Below are 20,939 nucleotides of genomic sequence, written 5' to 3'. Positions count from 1 at the left end.
AGCTGCTAGGTTTTCGCACTGGGTCCAATTTAAGGCATTTTTTTTTTAAAGTTTGTTTTTGTTTTGTTTTATTTTTTTTAGTTTGAAATCCTAACTTTACTGAGAGAAGGAGCAGGGCAGGGGAAATCCTCAATCCACTGGCTCACTCCCCAAGTGTCTAACAGCCAGAACTGATCCCATGCAAAGCCAGGAGTTTCTGGTTTCTCACGTGGACTTGAGTCATCTTCCACTGCTCTGCTAGGCCAGAAGCAGAGAGCTGTGTCAGAAATGGAGCTGCTGGGGCGAGAACCAGCACCCGTATGTGATGCTGTAGCTGTAAGACAGAAAAGTAGCTCGTTAAGCCACCAAGCTGGCCCAAGGCATTTGTGATAGATTTCTTTTCTCAATGTGTGAAAGCAAACAGTGCCAACTTTGTGTATATGTGCATGTTTTTGTTATTTTGTTACATACTTTATTTAAGGCTTAACATTGTAGCCCAAGTTACCACATCATCTTTGGACTTTAGAGATTCTTGCAACCTGGGCTGTGTTTTGGGGTCTTCCTCGGGTATATGTGGGGTTCCTGGGGCCACCCTTGGGCTGCTATGCCCATGTCGGAATGCCCCAGCTGCGGCTGCTATGAATTCCTGCCTGAAGCTTTGGCTCAGGAGCTAACCTTTGTCCTCTTCCTTCCTGACCTCAGAACCCACCACACTGCCTGGAGATCACCCCGCCATCTTCTGAAAAGCTGGTCTCCGTGATGCGGCTGAGTGATCTGTCCACTGAGGATGACGACTCGGGTCACTGTAAAATGAACCACTACGATAAGAAGATTGACAGTCTAATGAATGCGGTTGGTTGCCTCAAGTCTGAGGTGAGGGGGGTAGGGGCTGGGCTGCCTAGTGCCCCCCAGATGTATGGATGCTTCAGCTGGGTGCCAGGTGGACCCTTTGCACAGGCCACGTCTCTGCTGTCCCCAGCAGGGCTGCCCAGGTCCCCAGGTGCCTGCCTGTGCTGCCAGGGGTCCCCTCTGTGTAGTGTGCAGCTTGCCTGCTGCTGCCCGTGCCTGGCTTTTTCTCCCAGGAAATGAAGCTGGGGGAGTTGGTACTTGTTTGTGGTTTGTCTGTTATGCAGAGATGGCTTGATGGGGAAGTGGGCCCACACGTTCCATTTTATACAGAAGCTCAGCTGAGGCAGAGAGGATTGGAAACTAAATCCGAGGTCTAAGGTCCCCCACCCAGGAAATGGATGTTTAAGTCGGGTGTTGGCTGCTAATGTGATTTCACAGTGTCTTGAGCACTCCTCTCTCTGTAGTATGGGTGCCAAGGTCCTTCCTGGAGCACCCGGGGCTGGCTACCTGGCAGCAGGCCTTTGTGCCCCACCTCACTCATGGTGTGCCCACCGAGCCATGCTTTGCTGCTGGGATCCGTTCCTAAACAGTGAGTCCCTCCGGCTCTTTCCACTCTGTTTCCTCTTCCCCAAAATGGAGAGGGTTAGCTTGTGATGGGTCCCTGAGGTCACACTCGGACCAGCCCGGCTCAGGGCCCATGGCTCCCAGCCTGAGTTTTGGTCCCACTGTGCCTAGCCCTGTGGCAGAGAAGAGCTTCCCCTCAGCAGCCCTGGTGCGCATGCCTTGGTGCAGGTCAAGATGCAGAAGGGGGAGCGCCAGATGGCCAAGAGGTTCCTGGAAGAGCGCAAGGAGGAGCTGGAGGAGGTGGCCCACGAGCTGGCCGAGACTGAGCACGAGAACACCGTGCTGAGGCACAACATCGAGCGCATCAAGGAGGAGAAGGACTTCACCGTGTAAGTGGCACCCACCCTGCCCGCGGCCGGGGTCCTTCTGCCAGGCTGCCCCGAGCTGTGGAGGACACTGGCTCAGAGCCCGTGTCCAAGTCTGGTGGCCTGTTTGGCACGGTCATGTGTTAGTTACCTGATTGCTCTGGCGATTTGTACTGTGAGGGACGACGAGGAGCCTAGCAGTGCTGGGGGATGGAGTGGAGGATGGGGATTGGTGGGGGCCTCTTTCTGGAAAAGGTGTCAGTGGAGATGAGCGTTGGGAAAGAAAGCCTGACGGTGGGAGCAGCTTGTGGGAGGGCCCAGGGATGGAGGGCCCAGGCTCCTGAGGGCGGACGGCAGGCCAGAGCCAGTGAGCAGAAGGCAGGAGATGCCCCTGCGCTGGTCAAGGGGCCTGGCTCTCACAGCCACTTTGAGCATTTGGGGTGGACTCCAGGGTTGCTGGGAGCCATAGGAAGGCTTTTAAAGGCAGGAGAATGGTGTGACCTGACGTGGCTCAGTGTGAAGAGTGGGTGGGAGGGTTCAGAAGCTGGTGATGAGACCGAGGTGAGCAGTGGTGGCCGTCTGAGTGTCGAGCAGGGCTCTCCTTGGGGTGGAGGCTGCCGTCTGCCCTCCGCCTTCCAGAAGAGTGCTGGTGTCCAAGGGATCATCCCCATCCCCTCCCCCATTGTTCCCAGGAAGACAAGAGGGGAAGCCCCAGAGGGCATTGTGAGGCGAGCCCTGGAGCTCTAGGTGGGCAGGGCCTGTCAGGGCTCACAGAGCCCTGTCTTCCTGGCCCCAGGCTTCAGAAGAAACACCTCCAGCAGGAGAAGGAGTGCCTCATGTCCAAACTGGTCGAGGCGGAAATGGATGGAGCCGCCGCTGCCAAGCAAGTCATGGCCCTGAAGGACACCATCGGCAAGCTGAAAACGGTAGGCAGCAGCCAGGACCAGTGCCAGTGTGGGACTGGGCCTGGGAAGGGCACTGCTGCTGCCAGGGTGGGGTCTTGACGCAGTCATCAGAATGTCTTTGTGACATATCCAGGCTGGCTGAGGACCTGCCCTCCCTCCCTACCCCTCCTGCCTCTCTCACATCCTAGGCCTTGACCCTTGAACATGACCTGTGGTAGCCAGGGCCTCTAGGAGACCTCACGATGGGTCACCAGGGATCACAGTGAGTCATGATTGATTCCTGCACGTCTTGGCCACCAGATGTCATCATCCTCGCCTCTTCCAAGGAGTCTGCCTTGACCACGCTCACCCACGCTCGGCTTTACTGCCCCGTTTTTCACCTCTTGCTCTGGGCAGGCTCAGCTCCTGCCAACCTTACAGGTCTGCCTCCTGAAAGTCTGCTCTTGGTTACCTTGGCCCTGGTTGCTGCCTGGCTCTTGTTGACTGGGCTTTCTGGCACCAGCACCCCCTCCTCTCCTACCTCTCCTCATCTGCCCTGGACCTTCTAAGGCTGCTTCCTTGTCTTCCAGGAAAAACAAATGACCTGCACGGACATCAACACCCTTACGAGGCAGAAGGAGCTGCTCCTGCAGAAGCTGAGCACCTTCGAAGAGACCAACCGCACCCTTCGAGACCTGCTGAGGGAACAGCACTGCAAAGAGGTGAGCTCTTGGCTGGGCCAGCGCATAGCCTCCGTGGGCCTGCCCCCTTGGTCTCGCACTCTGGCTGTGAGAAAGGTGGTGCTGCGAGTGCCTGGCCGGAGCATGCCAGGGCTGCATGAGATCCTTCCCTTTGCAAGTGCTTGGTGTCCTGTCGTCAGGTGCCATTGGGGTTGAAGCTGGGCCAGTGACACAGGAAGGAGCGGTTAGGGGGAGCTTCAGGAGATGGGGAAGGGAAGGTAGATTCGGCCCATTCAGGGGTGGTGGAGCACGGGGGAGGGTGGTGAGTACCAGGCCTGAGGTTTGCTTGGCCAGGAGAATTAGTTGCTGGCAGGCAGGAATTTTGTGGTTATCACTTTGTTTTTGGGGTGGGCATTTGGCACAGGGATGTAGGTGCTGCCTGGGCTACCCTGGCTTGGACTACCCACTCTGGTCCCAGTTTTAGTCTCTGGCTGATGTGTATCATGGGAGGCAGCAGGTGCTGGGTCAAGTCACCGGGCCGCTGCTACCCACATGGGAGATTGAGTTTCTCTCCCAGCTCTGACTGTTGTGGGCTTTTGAAGAGTGAACCTGTAAATGCAGGTCTTTGTCTCTCAGATAATTTTTTTTAAAAGATTTATTTATTTTTATTGGAAAGGTGGATATACAGAGGAGGAGAGACAGAAAGGAAGATCTTCCATCTGCTAGTTCACTCCCCAAATGACCACAAAGGCCAGAGCTGAGCCAATCCAAACGCAGGAGCTAGAAGCTTCCCCTAAGCCTCCCAGAGCAGCGGGCAGTGAGAGGTTAGAAATCAGGGAGAGATGAAAGATGCAGTGTGTGGGGCCTGCACTGCCAGCGTCCCGGCTGAGCACTGCTCTCCAACTCTGGATTTCAGATAAATAATTTAAAATTTTAAACTTTTTTTTAATTGTTGAAAAAGCAGACTTATAGAGAGTGGAGGGAGAGACAGAAATGTTCCATCTTCTCATTCACTCCCCAGTGGGCCACGACAGCCACAGCTGAGCGGCCTGAAGCTGGGGAGACAGAAGCTGCATTCAGGTTCCCCCCGCCCGGCCGCAATGGCCCAGATATCCAGGCCATCTTTGCTACCTACCCAGGCATATTGGCAGGGAGCTGCATTGCAAGTGGAGCATCTGGGATTTGAAATGGCATCCCTAGAGTGTACACTGGCACTCCAGCTTTGCCTGCTGCACCATAATGCTGTCCCCAGTACATTTTTCCCCCAAATCTCCGCCTTTATTCTCACCGATACATTTTTTTAATTCATTCATTTTCATTTGAATGGCAGATCTACAGAAAAAAAAGAGATCCTGTATCCACTGGTTCACTCCCCAGATGGTTACAATGGCTGGAACTGGGCCAGTCTAAAGCCAGAATCCTGGAACTTCTTCTAGGTTTCCCACATGGGTGCAGGTACCAAAGGCCTTAGGCTGTCTTCTACTACTTTCTTTGGAGTACTGGCAGGGAGCTGGCTCAGAAGTGGAGCAGCCAGGACTAGAAGTGGTGCCCCATATGGGATCCCGGCATTTATAGGCAGAGGATTAGTCTGTTGAGGCACCATGCCAGGTTCCCCCACCCTTACAAAAAATCTAAAAAAAATTCCTCGTAGTGACTTTCAGCTATCTGCTATGGTATTCAGTTAACTGTAGTCAGTGTGCTAAGCACCTCAAATGGTTGGACAATATGGCACATTGAAATCTCCGTAACTTTCTTTTTCTTCTTTGAAATGTTTACTTTACTTGAGAGACAGTTACAGAGAGAGAGAGAGAGAGAGACATTGACATTCCATCTGCTGGTTCACTCTCCAAATGGCCTCAACAATCAGGGCTGGGCCTGTCCGAAGCCAGGATCCAGTGTCTGGGTTTCCCATATGGGTGCAAGGGCCCAAGCACGTGGACCAGTCCTCCACTGTTGTCCTGGGTGCCTTGGCCAGGTGCTGGCTCATAAGTGGAGCAGCTGCGAATCGAGGTGGTGTCTATATGGGATGCTGGCATTGCAGGCTATGCCACAACACTGGTGCTAGAAAGACTGATTTTTTGAGCCCAGCATGGTGTGGCCTAGTGGCTAAAGTCCTCGCCTTGAACGTGCCAGGATCCCATATGGGCGCTGGTTCTAATCCCGGCGGCTCCACTTCCCATCCAGGTCCCTGCTTGTGGCCTGGGAAGGCAGTGGAGGATGGCCCAAAGCCTTGGGATCCTGCACCTGTGTGCGACACCCGGAAGAGGTTCCTGGCTCCTGACTTTGGATCGGCGCAGCACTGGCCGTTGTGGTCAGTTGGGGAGTGAATCATTGGATGGAAGATACTCTGTGTCTCCTCCTCTATATATATGTGACTTTGCAATAAAAATAAATCTTAAAAAAAAAAAAAAAGCCAAGTTGTGCGTCTGGCACTGTGGCGCTGATAGGGCCACCATCCCATATGGGCACGGGAAGAAGCTCCTGGCCCCTAGCTTTGGACCAGCCCAGCCACAATCATTGCAGCCATTTGGAAAGTAAATCGGTTGATGGAAATCTCTGTGACTCTCTGTAACAGCCTTTCATATTTAGAAATCTTTTTTTAAGAAACCAAGTTGTGGGCTTGGCACTGTGGCCTGGCAGCTAAGGTCCTCGCCTTGAACACGCCGGGATCCCATATGGATGCTGGTTCTAATCCCGGCAGCTCCTCTTCCCATCCAGCTCCCTGCTTGTGGCCTGGGAAAGTGGTCGAGGATGGCCCGGGGACTTGGGACCCTGCACTGTGTGGGAGACCTGGCTCCTGGCTTTGGATTGGCATAGCGCTGGCCGTTGCGCTCACTTGGGGAGTGAATCATCGGACGGAGGATCTTCCTCTCTGTCTCTCCTCTTCTCTGTGTATCTGTCCTAGTATTGAAAATAAAATAAATCTTTAAAAAAATAGAAAGAAACCAAGTTGCAGTATGTAAATGTTTGTATAGTTAGCAAATTCAGCCTTCCCAGCCCACACAGCTTCTCTAGGTGTGGCAGTGAGCAGGTGCATGGGGCAGGAAGGGCCCCATCAAACTGGTGACGGGGGGAGCATGGGTGGCTGTGGACATGACTCTGTGGTCACTTACTGGTACTAATCTATCATTTGGAGAAGCATCAGCCAGTGGCAGATGGCGGGGTCTGTTGCTTAATGACCTGGCTTTCTCTCCCTCTCCGTCCCTTGAAGGATTCTGAAAGACTGATGGAACAACAAGGAGCACTCCTGAAACGGCTGGCGGAGGCCGACTCGGAAAAAGCGGTAACGACGGGCCCCCTGCCTGGCTGCCAGGGGCTGGCTCGCCCACAGAGACCTGAGTGGGAGAACTGGAGCCCTGCTCTGGCCTGTTTCTGGCTCCCACTTCCCTGAGCTGTCGTGTGGCCTGGAGGCTCGTGGCATGTCTGTTTCTCTAGGCTTGTGGTCCATCACTTGAAAGCTGGGGGTCCGAAGCTGGACAGTGTGTGGGGGCTGTGATGTTTATGTCCATGCTCGATGTGATGATGGACTTACAGATTCCCCAGGGTCTGAGAAACCCAGGTTGCAGTGTTTGCATCATGACTTCAAAGTGGATACTTCATGACTCAGCAGTCCCAATTCTAGATTTTTCTATAACATTCCAAAGCCTATTACTTGGATTCTAAGTTCCTCAGAGTGAAAACGAGGGCCCAAAAAATGGACATGGGGTGGTTCTATGTCCAGATAAACGCAGGGAAGTCTTGTTGGGCTGGAACTGGCTAGCAGGCTGCTTAACTCCGAGCCCTGTTGGGGCCTTGAGGAGTCTCCAGGAAGGTAGCTGCACACTGTTCCAACAGTGTGGCCAGCTGAGGGCCACTGAGTACAGGGCTGAGCTGAGGGAGGAGTGGTGACTGGGGAGCTCCTGCATCCCCAGGTGGTTGTGCATCAGTAACTTGTGACATTAAATTCCTGTTTGAAGAGGTGCAGAATATTTTTTTTTTAAGATTGATTTTATTTTTATTACAAAGTCAGATATACTGAGAGGAGGAGAGATAGAGGAAGTGGAGCCGCCAGGATTAGAACCAGCGGCCATATGGGATCAAGGCGAGGACCTTAGCCACCAGGCCACGCTGCCGAGCCTGAGGTGCAGAATATTTAATCACATATGGTAAATGTGAGCTTTTAGGCTAGGGAACAGTAAAACATGCTAATGACTGCACTGTTGCTGTAGGGGGCTTAGGTGGTTCTTTCGAGATTTTTGATTGTTAATATTTTCTATAATTAACACCATTTTTCGAAATTCCAAAATTCATGTTTGGTGTTTAAGAACAAAATTTTTCAACACATAATGTTGAGTGCTTCCTACCTCTTGGTGGTGTGGGCCAGTGCATTTGGGACCGTGGGCCTCTGGGGCTGGGCATTTCTAAGTCTCTCCCTGGGCTGGGCCTCCTTGCTGTCCCCAGCGGCCCATGACCATGTATGTTCTCTTACAGCGCCTGCTGTTAATGCTGCAAGACAAGGACAAGGAGGTGGAAGAGCTCCTCCAGGAAATCCAATGTGAGAAGGTACCATCCCCAGCTCTGTGCCTTTGCACCTTGGAGCATGATGCAGCTGCAGAGAGCTGCTGCCATCACTTCCCGACTTTATCCCTTTGTCTGTCTCTCCAAAGGCCCAAGCCAAGACAGCATCTGAGCTCTCGAAGTCCATGGAGTCCATGCGTGGGCATCTGCAGGCACAGCTCCGGTGCAAAGAGGCTGAGAACAGTCGCCTGTGCATGCAGATCAAGGTGGAAGGGCGAGCGGGAGGGCGAGCGAGCGGGAGGCCTGGCCCTTGGCTGCAGGGATGCTGCCTGCCTGAGGCTTTAGCAAGGCTCTGGCGTAGTGGCCGAAGCACTAGGCAGAAGGGTTGGGTGCATGGCCAAGGCTCCCGGGGGTCGGGGGAAGTTACAGCTCTGCTGAGTGGAGGTCCTGGAAGGAGTCTGGGGAACTGTTCCCTAACGTCCAGACCCGGCCGGCTGAGAGGCCCAGGAGGGACCAGAGCCTCGCAGGCAGCATCCTGACCTGTTTCTCTCCCTCTCCCCTTCTCCCTCTGTCCTTTCCCTCTCCTCCCTGGCCTTCCCTTCCCCCTGATTTTCTTGACTCTCCCCCCACCTCCTTCTCAGAACCTTGAACGAAGTGGGAACCAGCACAAGGCAGAAGTGGAAGCCATCATGGAGCAGCTGAAGGAACTGAAGCAAAAGGGAGATCGAGACAAAGAGGCCTTGAAGAAGGCCATTCGAGCCCAGAAGGAGCGAGCCGAGAAGAGCGAGGAGTATGCTGAGCAGCTGCACGTACAACTTGCCGACAAGGTGGCAGAGGGGTGGGCAGAGGGATGGGAGTTGGGGTGGCCAAGTAGGCACAGATGAAGGGCGGAGGCCTTGGCTGAGTGGCAGTGACTGGGTGCATGGCTGGCTGGCTGAGGGCCATGGCCAAGTGGACAGTGACTGGGTGCACAGATGGAGGCTGAAGGTGGGGGCATGGCTGAGTAGGCAATGACTGGGTGCAAGGCTAGAGGGCTGGTGGAGGTGGCCGAGTAGACACAGTGACTGGATAGAGTGTGTAGATGGAGGACTGGAGGTAGCAGGAAGTGTGGAGGCACTGGGAAGATGGCTGACTGGGGTTGGGGAAGAGACAGGTGGGTAGGTGGACTACTAGTGGGATCGTGTAGGTGCATCTATGCATGCATAGGAGTGGCAGTTCAGACTGCACGGGAGTGCTGGCCATCAGCCCAGCTGGCCCTACCGCGGCTCCTGCTGCTCTCCAGAGAGGGGACGTGCAGTTAAGTGCAGGGTGCCAGAGGAAGGGGAGATCTAGGACATGCCCCGCCCCACCCCTGCAGCCTGGATGCTGGCTCAGGGCTGACGAGCCACTGTCCTGTGTCCCCAGGATCTTTATGTTGCTGAAGCTTTGTCCACTCTGGAGTCTTGGAGGAGCCGCTACAACCAGGTTGTGAAGGACAAGGGAGACCTCGAGCTGGAAATCATTGTTCTGAATGAGTACGTGTTTGTGTTGGTTAAGGAGCCAGCTGAGGGACTTGGGTGTGCAAGTGGAGGGGGACTGGCCACCTGAGGTGGGCGGGGCACATGCTCCAAAGGGAGCCAGGATCCTGGGGCTTCCAGCCAGGGACTGCCTGGGCTGAGATGTGGGGCTGGAGCTGAGGTCCTACCTGGTGGCAGGTACGGGAGGGACCAGCTTTGCTGCTCATGGAGGCCTGGTGCACTGGCCTCTTTGTCCCTGTGCTCAGAGAATGGGGAGCAAGTTGTCCCTTTTTCTTCTCTTTTGTCCTCCTAGTGACAAAAGCTGCTTTTGTTTCTTAGGATATATTTATTGCAAAGGCAAAGTTGCCTGTATATAGAGAGGTCTTCACCCACTGATTCACTCCCCCAAATGGCTGTAATGGCCAGGGTATGTCAGGTTGGATCCAGGAGCCAGGACCTCCATGTCTGCCATGTGGGTGACAGGGATCCAAGTGTCTGAGCTTTCACCTGTTGTCTCCAAGAATACTCTGGCAGAAGGCAGGATCGGGAACAGAGCAGTAGCTGGAACATGAAATGGCGCTGTGAAATGGGTGGGATGTGGGCACCCTTGAGCAGTGGCTTAGCCTGCCATTCCCACCTGCCCCAAGGGAGACGGCTGGACACGACATGAGGACACCACAGCAGCAGTGTCACAAGGCCAGGTGGTCCCTTGTTTCTCTGTTTAAAGTTAGGGCTTGAAGCAGGCAGTGTGCCAGGAGGCTGGGCCTGGCCTGGGTGGGTGAACCTGGTCCCCGTCCCACGAAGACTAGGCTCCTGAGAACCTGTGCAGTTGATCCTTCCCATCTGTGTTCACTTCAGCCGGGTAACAGATCTTGTCAACCAACAACAAACCCTGGAAGAGAAGATGCGGGAAGACAGGGACAGCTTGGTGGAAAGGCTGCACCGCCAGACAGCCGAGTATTCTGCATTCAAGCTGGAGAACGAGAGGCTGAAGGTGTGTAGTGAGATCTGGGGCTGGGCAGCTGGTGGGTGCAGATAGGAGCAGGAGGGTCTGCAGAGGCTGGGGGCCTGGGCCGATGATGCTGGCACACGCTCTGGGCAGGAAGGCCTGGGTTCCTGATTCTGCCTCAGAATAGCTGAGGGCCTGGGCAGGACAGTGCATCTTTTTTCTTTTCTTTTTTTTTTTTTTTTTAAGACTTTTTTTTATTGGAAAGCCAGATTTACAGAGAGAAGGAAAGAAAGATCTTCTATCCACCAATTCACTTCCCATGTGGCTGCAATGGCTGGAGCCGTTCCAAAGCCAGGAGCCTGGAGCCTCCTCTTGGTCTCCCACATCGGTGCAGGGTCCCAAAGCTTTGGGCCGTCCTCGACTGCTTTCCCAGGCCACAAGCAGGGAGCTGGATGGGAAGTGAAGTAGCCAGGATACAAATCGGTGCCCAAATAGAATCCCAGCGCATACAAGGCAAGGACTTTAGCCACTAGGCTACTGTGCTGGACCCAGGACAGTGTGTGTCACGTTGGTGCCGTTTCCGTAAAGGAGGAAACAAGGTCTTTGAGCGGTAAATGCATGGGAAGTGCTCATGGCACACGCAGCCCCCACACAACGAGAGACAGCTGACTGTAGTGTTACTGTGCATTCTTCCTGGGGACTGCTGGGCCCTGCAGTAATGCTTACTGACACTCCCGGTGATCTGATGATTGGATAAGATATGGGAAGCTGAGGTGTGAGAGAGAGAGAGAGGTCAGGTTTCTTACCAAGATTTTGCCCAAGGCAGTGTTGGAGTTGGAATTTGAACTTGCATTGGATTGTTGAGGTCTGGCTCTTATGGTTCCTGTATAGCCTTACCACACACAGAGCGAAGGACGCCTGGACCCTAGAGATGACAGAGACAGTGCACACAGGGTGAGGGGCACCTGGACCCTAGGGGTGACATCTCAGTGCACACAGGGCAAGGTGCACCTGGACCCTAGGGGTGACATCTCAGCGCACACAGGGCGAGGGGCACCTGGACCCTAGGGGTGACATCTCAAGACAGCGCACACAGGGCAAGGGGCACCTGGACCCTAGGGGTGACATCTCAGACAGCGCACACAGGGCGAGGGGCACCTGGACCTTAGGGGTGACATCTCAGAAATAGGTTTGATATTCTTATTGATTTCAGCAGAAACATTTAGCTGTTTTTTTTTTTTAACTGATTTTGGTTTTTGTTAAAGTTCATTTACAATTTTCATAAAAGTAAATACACTTTGTATCTCAATGACTTGTTTAATGGCTTTTTTAAATGCTGATTTAATTACTTGGCAGTTTGAAAGGCCTAAGGAGAGACCGAGACAGTGTGATCCCTTCTGTCTGATGGTTCACTCCCCAGTGGGCTGGGCTAGGCCCAGGCTGGGAGCTGAAACTCCACTCAGGCTTAGCACAGGAGGCCCACACACTTGAGCCATCTTCTGCTTTCCCAGATGCTTCAGCAAGGAGCTAGATTGGAAACAGAGCAGCCGGGACTCAAAGCAGTGCTCTGTGTGGGATTCCTGGTTATACAGCAGTGATAGTCCCTCTTCAGTCACTTTGTTTTTAAACATCTATTTGAAAGGCAAAGTTATGGAGAGAAGGACATAAGTATGTTAGAAAGACAGAGATAGGTTTATTTTTATTGGAAGGTCAGATTTACAGAGTGAAGGAGAGCAGAGACAAAGATCCTCATCTGCTGGTTCACTCCCCAAGTGGCCTCAATGGTCAGAGCTGAACTGATCCAAAGCCAGGAGCCAGGAGCTTCTTCAAGGTCTCCCACGCAGGTGCAGGGTCCCAAGGCCCTGGAGCTGTACTCAACTGCTTTCCCAGGCCACAAGCAGGGAGCTGGATGGGAAGTGGAGCAGCTGACATACCCGCCAGTGCCCATATGGGATCCTGGTGCATGCAAGCAAGGACTTCAGCTGTAGTCTACCGTGCTGGGTACAAGATTTATTTTTTAAAGGTAGATTTTACAGAAAGAGAAGGAGAAAGAGAGAGGTCTTTCATCTGCTGGTTCACTCTCCCAAGTGGCTGCAGTGGCCAGAGCTGAGCTGATTCAAAGCCAAAAGCCAGGAGTTTCTTCTGGGTCTCCCACATGGCTGCAGGGGCCTAAGAACTTGAGCCATCTTCCACTGCTTTTCCGAGCCATTAACAGGGAGCTGACTGGGAAGTAAAGCAACTGACATGAATTGGTACCCATGTGTGATGCCAGTGCAAGCAGATAGAGAATTAGCTTGCTGTGCCACTTTGCTAGCCCCTCTTACTGATCACTATTCCTGATTTTTTTAAAGATTTATTTATTTGAAAGGCAAGGTTAGGAGAGAGAGGAAGATATTGAAAGGGTTGGGGAAAGGGATCTTCCATCTTATGGTTTTCTCCCCAAATGGCCACAACAACTGGGGCTGGAACAGGTAAAACCAGGATCCTGGAACTCCTTTTCATGGATGCAAGGAAAGTCCTAGGACTGTCTTCCGCGGCTTTCCCAGGAACATTGGCAGGATGCTGGATCAGAAGTGGGGCAAGTGGGATCCAAACCAGTGCCCATATAGGATTCCAGTGTTGCATATGGTGGGCATAACTTGATGATCTTGGATTGGTGCACCTGTTTTTCATCCTGGTAGCTGTATTTGTGTAGTTGATACACTCTTGTCCCTGCTTGCACTCAATAGGTGTTTGAGAGTCATCCCATTGTGTGCAGTGGCTCGGTGCTACGCAGTGTGCCCTTAGTGAATACACCAACATAGTTAGTCCGTCTGAGGTAGACGGTTGGGTTGTATCTTTGTCCCTCTTTTGTTAAAGACATATTTTTTTTGTTTATTCAAGAGGCAGAGAGAGAAACCTATTCCATCCATTGAGCTAAGAACTCCATCAGGGTCTTCCACATGGATGGGGAGGGTCTCACACACCAGGGCCATCCAGCAGGTTCCCCATCCCATTAGCAGGCAGGTGGATCAGAAGTAGTGTACCCAAGTTCTGTTTTGGCAGGTGTTAGCAAACAGTAAAGTAATTGGAAAACTTACACTTCCAACAGTGGTGGTTAAATTTACAGCTGCTCTGTTTCCTTGGTAACACATGGTATTGTCAATCTTTTTGGTGTGAGGCTTTCTGGTGGGAGTGTAGTGGTGAATCTAATCTGAAGGAGAAAATTTGGAAACGTGAAAGTCTACTAGGTGATTTCTTGTGTGACACAGCTGTGTAGTGGTGATACAGTGTAGCCCCTGAAAGTGATGGGAGCATTTGAGTTACACGGGGACATTTACTGGCCTGACATTCACAGCCTGTTGTTCATTTTAAAAGCATGTAAGAACAAATCAGGAGGCTGTTGCAAGCGCTGAGAAGAATGCACTAACTGCGCCTGCGGGGATGCAGTGTCTCGCCGGGCCTTGGCTGATGATGAGTGTGGCTTAGTTTGACCTTCAGTTTTGTGAATGCACACGCATGTTTTCTGAGAGGTGGAAGTCGCTGATGTGTGGCGCTCCTTGGTTGGGCTGGAGTTAGGAGTCTAGTCCGGTGCCTCTGGGCCGGGCAGGGTGGGGGGCTTTCCTTTGCTGGCTGCTTGGAGGACAGCTGATCTGGGGAGGGGGCGTCTGAGCTGGTTGGTTACACAGGAGCCCCCACGCCCTTCCAGGCTAGCTTTGCCCCGATGGAGGACAAGCTCAACCAGGCACACATTGAGGTCCAGCAGCTGAAAGCATCGGTGAAGAACTACGAGGGGATGATTGACAACTACAAGAGTCAGGTGGGCCTCCTGGCGGTCCCCAGCCCCGTCTCTCCGTCTCCCCCAGGAAGGGCCCGGTGTGCAGGTGGTTTTCTCCCAGATTCGGCCCTTCGCAGGCAGCTCACTGTGACGTTGGTTCACAGGTGATGAAGACAAGGTTGGAGGCTGATGAAGTGGCTGCCCAGCTCGAACGCTGCGACAAAGAGAACAAGATCCTGAAAGATGAGATGAACAAAGAGATCGAGGCGGTAAAGCTCTCATTCCTACCCTGACCGCACCCAGTTCCGATGTCCCGTTCAGGGTCTGGACCCGAGGGACAAAGATGAACTGACTCTGGTCCGCGGGCTGGCTGCTCTAGCACGTGTCTGCCCTCTCTCCCTTCTGCCATGCTGCTGCTTTATCCCTTTCTTAACCTACTGGCTTCTTCCTTTTTAAATTTTCCTGGCAAAAGCACAGATGTGAAAACAAAAGCCCTTGCTACTTGGAGCATCCAAGTGCACTTGGATAGACCAGGTCTTTCGTTCTGCCCCTGTGCCTTTAAATGCCCCTCCCCTTCCCAAAGAGCCTATTCCTATAGAGATGATCAGCTGACCCATACAGGATCATCTTAACCTCGGACATGAGTCCAGTCCAGGCTCGGCCACTAACTTGTGTCATAACCTGGGGCAGCTCCTTGCCCCCTCAAGTATTCGAGCACCTCCCCTCCGTGCCCCAGTTAGGTACAAGGATGGACCAAGAGCAGAGAGCTCTTACTTTTCCCTCCGACCCGTGGCATGGTGTTTGCCTTCCTGGGGATTTGGCGCGTCACAAACTTCATTCTTGGCCATCCTAGTGCTGAGCCGGAGCAGAGGATTTCACGCTCTTGGACCTAAGTGTCCGTCCATGGTGACACAGCCCCTGCTTCACAGGTTGTTGACTGAGTGAAAGAAGCAGTTGCAGGGAGCCCCTAGCACGATGCTGGCCCACCCCCACTCCTGTATTTGTTGCATGACTGAATGAATGCCGAGGCGAGGACTGGCCAAGAGCGGGGCTGGCTTCTTGCTCAGCGGTCCCCTGAGGAGGGCAGGCCGTGTTGGGCCTGTGGACTTGACAGGCTTCCCCTCTCTGGATCGCAGCAGCCGCACCCCTCCCCACCCCAGCAGACTCTGCCTATCCCCAAGGATGGCTGGGCCCTGCCCAACAGTGCCTTTCTCCTGCCTCCAGGCTCGTCGGCAGTTCCAGTCCCAGCTGGCTGACCTTCAGCAGCTGCCCGACATCCTCAAGATCACTGAGGCTAAGCTGGCCGAGTGCCAAGACCAGCTGCAGGGCTATGAGAGGAAGAACATTGACCTCACAGCCATCATATCAGACCTGCGCAGCCGGGTAAGGGACTGGCAGAAGGGGTCTCACGAACTGGCCCGAGCAGGGGCCCGCTTACCAAGATGAGCTGCACGCCCCACCCCACAAGGGAGGACCACTTCCTTTTTCTTGGCTGCTGCTTTCTGAAAGAAGTGAGCTATCATCAGTGCTGTGAAATAAAAGTCTGGTGTGCCAAATACCTTGTGTTTGCACCAAGTGATTGTAGTAATATGACTGCACTCTCCCGTGGCGCCGTCGGGTCCTGCTGTTGTCCCTGCTGAGCGCTCACCTCTGCCCGCGTCCTCCAGCACAAACCCGCCACGTGTGCCCCTCTTCTCCACCTGTGTGTCCTGCTTTACCCGCCTCTGCTTCCTCTCAACAGATCTCCTGCCTGAGATTCTGCCCCGAAAGACAGAAGAGAAGCAAGCGTTTGCTTTTCCCGGATATCTGTGGTTAATGGGCATCATGGTGTCCACTTGTTGGCAATGTGACCTTGGGCAAGGCCCTTCCCCTCTTGACCTGTTTCTTTGAAATAATGAAAGGAGTGTTACATGTTTAGGGACCTCCTCTTTGCCCCAGCATTCTCATTTCATTTCCTATTTTATTAAAAAAAAAAAAAAAGTAGCCCAAGGACATAGAGGGGAAGAAGTCATTTCCCAACATCTCCGTGCTAATAATACCCTGTGGGGATCCAAACCTCCCAGCCCTCTCAAGTTCCCATGTCCATGTTCTCATTACTCTTATCTCTAGACTACCTCCTCCATTGGATCCGAGCATTGCCAGAACCCTTGAGGCTCTGATGTCTGAGGCCTCTGGGTCACTGCTCCCATTCGCCAGCCCATCCTGTTGCCTTTCTTGCACTTCCTGCAGTTAAGGGGCAGATGAACTTGCTGGTACCAACGCCAGTCCCATGGACCACTTAAGGTCTCCTCTCCACTTGCGTCTTCTGAACACCTGCCCCGTGTCCCAGCTGGGCCTCTGAGTGACCTCTCCTGGCCAAGAAAGCATCGCTGTGCTTCTTTAGTGTCCCAGTCTGGATCCTCCTGGCACGGCATTGGCTTCTGTCTTGGCAACACAGCTGCATGGCCTAATCCGTCCCTGCTCTCCTCTCTCCTCCAGGTTGCGTGTTGAGACCTGGACACCTGCTGAGGGCTGCACGCCTCTCTCTTGGGTGTGGATGACAGGTTACAGGGAAAAGGGAGGACCGGCGTGGGAAATGCCTTCATAAACCAGTCTGTGTTCCTGTCATTTTAGATCGAACACCAGGGGGACAAGCTGGAGATGGCGAGAGAGAAACAGCAGGCCTCCCAGAAGGAAAATAAACAGCTGAGTCTGAAGGTGGATGAACTGGAGAGGTTAGAGACACTTGGTCCCATCTCTGTCCTCTCCCTAGGACCTGGAACTTTCAGCCACTTAGCTGCTTTGTGCTCAGTGCGCGGAAGTGTTTGAGGGACTCAAGGCCCCGCAAGGTACTAGGCAGACCTCAGAGGGAAAGGCTGCTCCCGTTGCAGTGGTAAGCATGGGCAGGAGCAGCAAGGTGGAGTCCCGGCCTGGGCGGCACCCCACAACCAAGCGTGCAGGATCACCTCGCCGAGGCACACTTGGTGCCGGCCAACCACGGGCCTGTGGGAATGGAATGGCCAGGACACAGAGGTGCAGGGCATTGCCCCTCAGCCCTCCCAGCAGGACTTTTCTGAAGGACTCTTGTCTTTTCCTTAGGGCTTGTCAAAGGTCAAGAGTATACCCGCTTACCTGGCCTTGGCTGGCATCTCTGCTACTTTAAATCTACACTGGGGCTTCAAGCAAACCATTTCCTTTGAACTTGAGTTTTCTCATCTTGAGAAAAGAATAGGGGTAACTCTTGCAGAAGAACTGCTGGTGTTATTCTTGTAAAGGCTTATTAGCACGTTTCCTGGCAGAGAAACTCTCCGGAAAGGTTTCTGTCTGTGAGCTTGGGGGCCAGGACAAGTTCAGTGATTTGGCCAAGGCCTCAGAGCCAGTACCTGGCAGAGCTGAGCTCCCCCCTAGAGCTCACATGAGCTCTGATTCCAGTCTTAGTTTCAGAATGGTCAGAAGCACCGCATGGCCAGTACAACCTGCAGGGAGGCCAAGCCAGCTGGTCTGCTAAGCCCTACTGACCCAGAAAGTGCAGTTCGTGCCAGCAAGACTTATGCTATCCCGAAACTGGAAGGCGTCTTGCCAGAGTGGTGGAGGATTGCATGTACCCTGGTTCGGCCATTTCTTTCCCATTGGCTGGTCACATAAGATGTTAGGTGGCCAACTGAGGTCCCTTTGCTGAGGGAGGTGGCAGTGACCAGCACAGGTGACGAGTCTGACTCAGTCCAGGGACTTCCCCCCTTGGAGGTTTTGTTGTGTCATCTGGAAGTGGGTCAGCAGTGGTGGCGGCTTTGTGAGGTGCCAGCAGCTGCACCCCTTGACAGTGTGCAACGTGGCACAGCCCACGCTCGGCAGTGCTTGCTCTTCCTCTTACTGTCTTCCAGCCAGCGCTCATGCCGCACGGTGCTTGGCTGCCTCGCCAATCTGCACGTCTCTCTGGTTTCTTTCCATGGTTTCCTGGAGATTTGTGATGTGATGGCAGCCCCCTGGCCGGGAGGAGCAAGAGCAGTGGGGGCAGGTACAGGATCTGATTGAGTGCTCTTGCCTAGGAAACTGGAGGCGACCAGTGCCCAGAATATCGAGTTCCTACAGGTGATTGCCAAGAGGGAGGAGGCCATCCACCAGTCCCAGCTGCGCCTGGAAGAGAAAACGAGGGAATGTGGGTCCCTGGCAAGGCAGTTGGAGAGCGCTATTGAAGATGCCAGGAGACAGGTCAGTCGCAAGCCTGTTACTAATGAGTTCTGTGACCTCGGGTAGATCGGGCAACCTCTCTGAGCACGTATCTCCATCTGAGAAGTGAACAGGTAGTAGTGCCGGCCTCATGGCTGTGTTGGAAGGATCAGTGACTCACTGTTAGAGAGGACAGGGTGATGACTCAGTGACTCACTGCCTTGTGACTCTGATCCACCAACTCAGGCAGTGTTGGGAAACGGTGGACGCAGCTGGTGGCAGGAGTGCCCTGGTTAACTCCTGCCCCCAGGGTGTCACTCAGCACACACGCCCACACTGCTGTGCAAGTGCTGTGTGTGGGGCCAGATGGCAGCAGTGGCTGGCTGGCCCTCCCCCCGCAAGGGCAGGTGTTCCACGGATGAGGTAAGCCAGCCCCCTACCCCGTGCCCTCCGTGCAGGTGGAACAAACCAAGGAGCAGGCGCTGTCGAAGGAGCGAGCAGCTCAGAGCAAAATCCTAGACCTTGAGACCCAGTTGAGCAGAACCAAGACAGAACTCAACCAGCTGCGGAGGAGCCGTGATGACGTGAGTTGGTTGCTGGGCAAGGGCCAGGAGAGTGTTGGGCAGGTGGGGGTCTTGGCTCCCTGTGGGGTGGCAGGACAGCACATTCTGTCTTTTCAGGACTGTGACATGGTTTTAGTTTTATGCACTTCCCTCTTCCTTTAGGATATTCTAAGGATATTCTAGCTTTTTTGTTTTTTCTAAAATAACTTTATAAGATACAATTTACATTCCAAAACTTTGTTATCCTTTAAATGATACAATGTGGTAGATTTTAGTATATTCAGGGTAGTATAATTATCACAGTCTCAAATAATTTTTAAAAACCCTTTTATTTATTTGAGAAGCAGAGAGAGTGTTCCCATCCACTGGTTCAATCTCTCAGAAAACCCACACCAGTTTGCACTAAGCCAAAGCCAAGGCCAAGGCCACAAGGAGCTGGGAACTCAATCCAGGTCTCCCACATGGCTGGCAAGGACTCAGACATGTGAGCTGTCGCCACTGCCTTTGAGGGTCCAGATGAGCAGGAAGCTAGAGTGGGTGTGGAACCCAGGCATTCTGACAGGATGGGGTCACCAGAGCTGGTGACCTAACCTAAACACTTATCCCCCCCGAAAAAAAAAGTGTGTATACCCACACATATATATATACACACGCATATATATATATATATATATAAATATTTTAAAAGACTCATTTATCTATTTGAGAAGCAGAGTTACAGAGAGGGTGAGAAACAAAAATCTTTCATCTGCTGGGGTTGGTCCAGGCCAAAGCCAGGAGATCTCCCACATGGATGGCAGGGGACCAAGGATTTGGTTTCCAGCCTGGAAGTAGAATGGCCAGGACTGGCACACACACGGAATACTGCCATTGCAGGCAGCAGCTTCATCCACTTACGGCATATGATACTGGTCCCCCAGGGATATCCCCACTAGTAGTGACTCCCTGTTCCCCTCTACTATCCCCTGACAGCCATTAAAAATGTCCCCGTGCATCTGGGTTTGTCTGTCATGGACTCACCCATCTATTCCTTCTCTTAGGCAGACCGTCGCTACCAGAGCCGGCTACAGGACCTGAAAGACCGCCTGGAGCAGTCGGAGGGCACCAACCGCAGCATGCAGAACTATGTCCAGTTCCTCAAGTCATCCTACGCCAACGTGTTTGGGGATGGGCCTTACAGCACCTTCCTGACCAGCTCCCCCATCCGCTCCCGGTCGCCTCCTGCCTGAGGTGCTTGATGCTGTGGAGTTGTCAAGCCTCATTCCTCTCTCACCGCCCTTGAGAAAGCGAGTTCAGGATCTTATCCTTAGCTGACTGGCAGAGAAGTCCCTGACTTCTGTTGCCCTTGGTTTGTGCCCCTCTGATGACAGACAGTTGTCAGCTGGGAGTTTCAGTTATCTTGGCAGGTGTTCAGTTAGCACTGGGTATAGATACTAGAATGGAGCTATGGTGGCAGGGCCGGGATGCTCTTCTCCCAACAGGACATCTGGCCTGGACCTTTTCCTCCGGTTCGCTCAGTTCCAATCTTTTCAGGAATCTCTCTGAACCAGCAGGAGCCTCCCAGGTCGTAAGCCTATCTGCTGTCTTCCTCCGTCACTGATGTGGGTCGTCTTTGAGGCTCCCGTCTGAAGTTTGGTGGGAGGCTGTCTCGTGCAAGCCCACCTGCCCCAAAGCGCTTCCCCATGGTCCTTTGAGGGCTGGCGTCCCTTTGGCCCGGTGCAGGTGTCGTCCCAACTTCACTTTTTTTTTTTGTCCTGGTTTGTTTCTCGGGGGTCGATTTATTCTTGAAGTATTTGTATGGTTTTACAAAATGCTTTTTATAATCAGTTATTTTATGGCTCCATTGGATGATTTTTTTAAAATACCAATCCCTTTTCTAAAAATAAAATTCTGTAAGAGCCCGTTGGTGGTTTCCAGGTGTTTGCTGCATCACTGCTCCAGACAGATCCCTGTAATGATACGTGTCTATCACCTTTTTCTTTTTTTAAATATGTATGTACTTGTTTGACAAGGCACAAGAACAGAGAGAGATTGCCCATTTGCTGTTTCACTCCCCAAATGGCAGCAGTGGGTAGAGGTGGGCCAGGCTGAAGCCACAATCCAGGCGCTCCATGCAGGCTCTCCCCGGGGTGGCAGGAGTCCTGCTACTTCCAGGCACATTAGCAGGGAGCTGGATCCGAAACAGACCACCAGGCAGGGCTTGAACTGGC

The 20,939-nt window shown here is 53.1% G+C and overlaps 1 protein-coding gene across 16 annotated transcripts in view; it reads left to right on the top strand.

Annotated features, from left to right (window-relative positions):
* Positions 1–19,969, top strand: part of ODF2 (outer dense fiber of sperm tails 2) — a 33,971-nt gene extending 14,002 nt beyond the window's left edge. For 8 of the 16 annotated variants that reach the window (XM_058672361.1, XM_058672358.1, XM_058672359.1 and 5 more), the window contains 17 exons: positions 682–852; positions 1,564–1,781; positions 2,554–2,683; positions 3,232–3,363; positions 6,533–6,604; positions 7,792–7,863; positions 7,968–8,084; positions 8,460–8,645; positions 9,223–9,332; positions 10,173–10,308; positions 13,952–14,062; positions 14,185–14,289; positions 15,245–15,403; positions 16,634–16,734; positions 18,046–18,208; positions 18,625–18,750; positions 19,770–19,969. In XM_058672361.1, coding sequence (XP_058528344.1) covers positions 682–852; positions 1,564–1,781; positions 2,554–2,683; positions 3,232–3,363; positions 6,533–6,604; positions 7,792–7,863; positions 7,968–8,084; positions 8,460–8,645; positions 9,223–9,332; positions 10,173–10,308; positions 13,952–14,062; positions 14,185–14,289; positions 15,245–15,403; positions 16,634–16,734; positions 18,046–18,208; positions 18,625–18,750; positions 19,770–19,958 — 2,298 coding nt within the window. In that variant the 3' untranslated portion in view covers positions 19,959–19,969. Of the gene's footprint in view, positions 1–681; positions 853–1,563; positions 1,782–2,553; positions 2,684–3,231; positions 3,364–6,532; positions 6,605–7,791; positions 7,864–7,967; positions 8,085–8,459; positions 8,646–9,222; positions 9,333–10,172; positions 10,309–13,951; positions 14,063–14,184; positions 14,290–15,244; positions 15,579–16,633; positions 16,735–18,045; positions 18,209–18,624; positions 18,751–19,769 lie in introns of those variants that run through there. The other 8 variants (XM_012929330.3, XM_058672360.1, XM_012929329.3 and 5 more) reach the window with 2 other exon arrangements.
* The last annotated feature ends 970 nt before the right edge of the window (positions 19,970–20,939 follow it).

Source organism: Ochotona princeps, chromosome 14 (genome assembly GCF_030435755.1).
Source record: "Ochotona princeps isolate mOchPri1 chromosome 14, mOchPri1.hap1, whole genome shotgun sequence".
Taxonomy (NCBI): domain Eukaryota; kingdom Metazoa; phylum Chordata; class Mammalia; order Lagomorpha; family Ochotonidae; genus Ochotona; species Ochotona princeps.
Note: the sequence above shows the minus strand (reverse complement) of the source record. Positions and strands in the feature narration are given on the sequence as shown.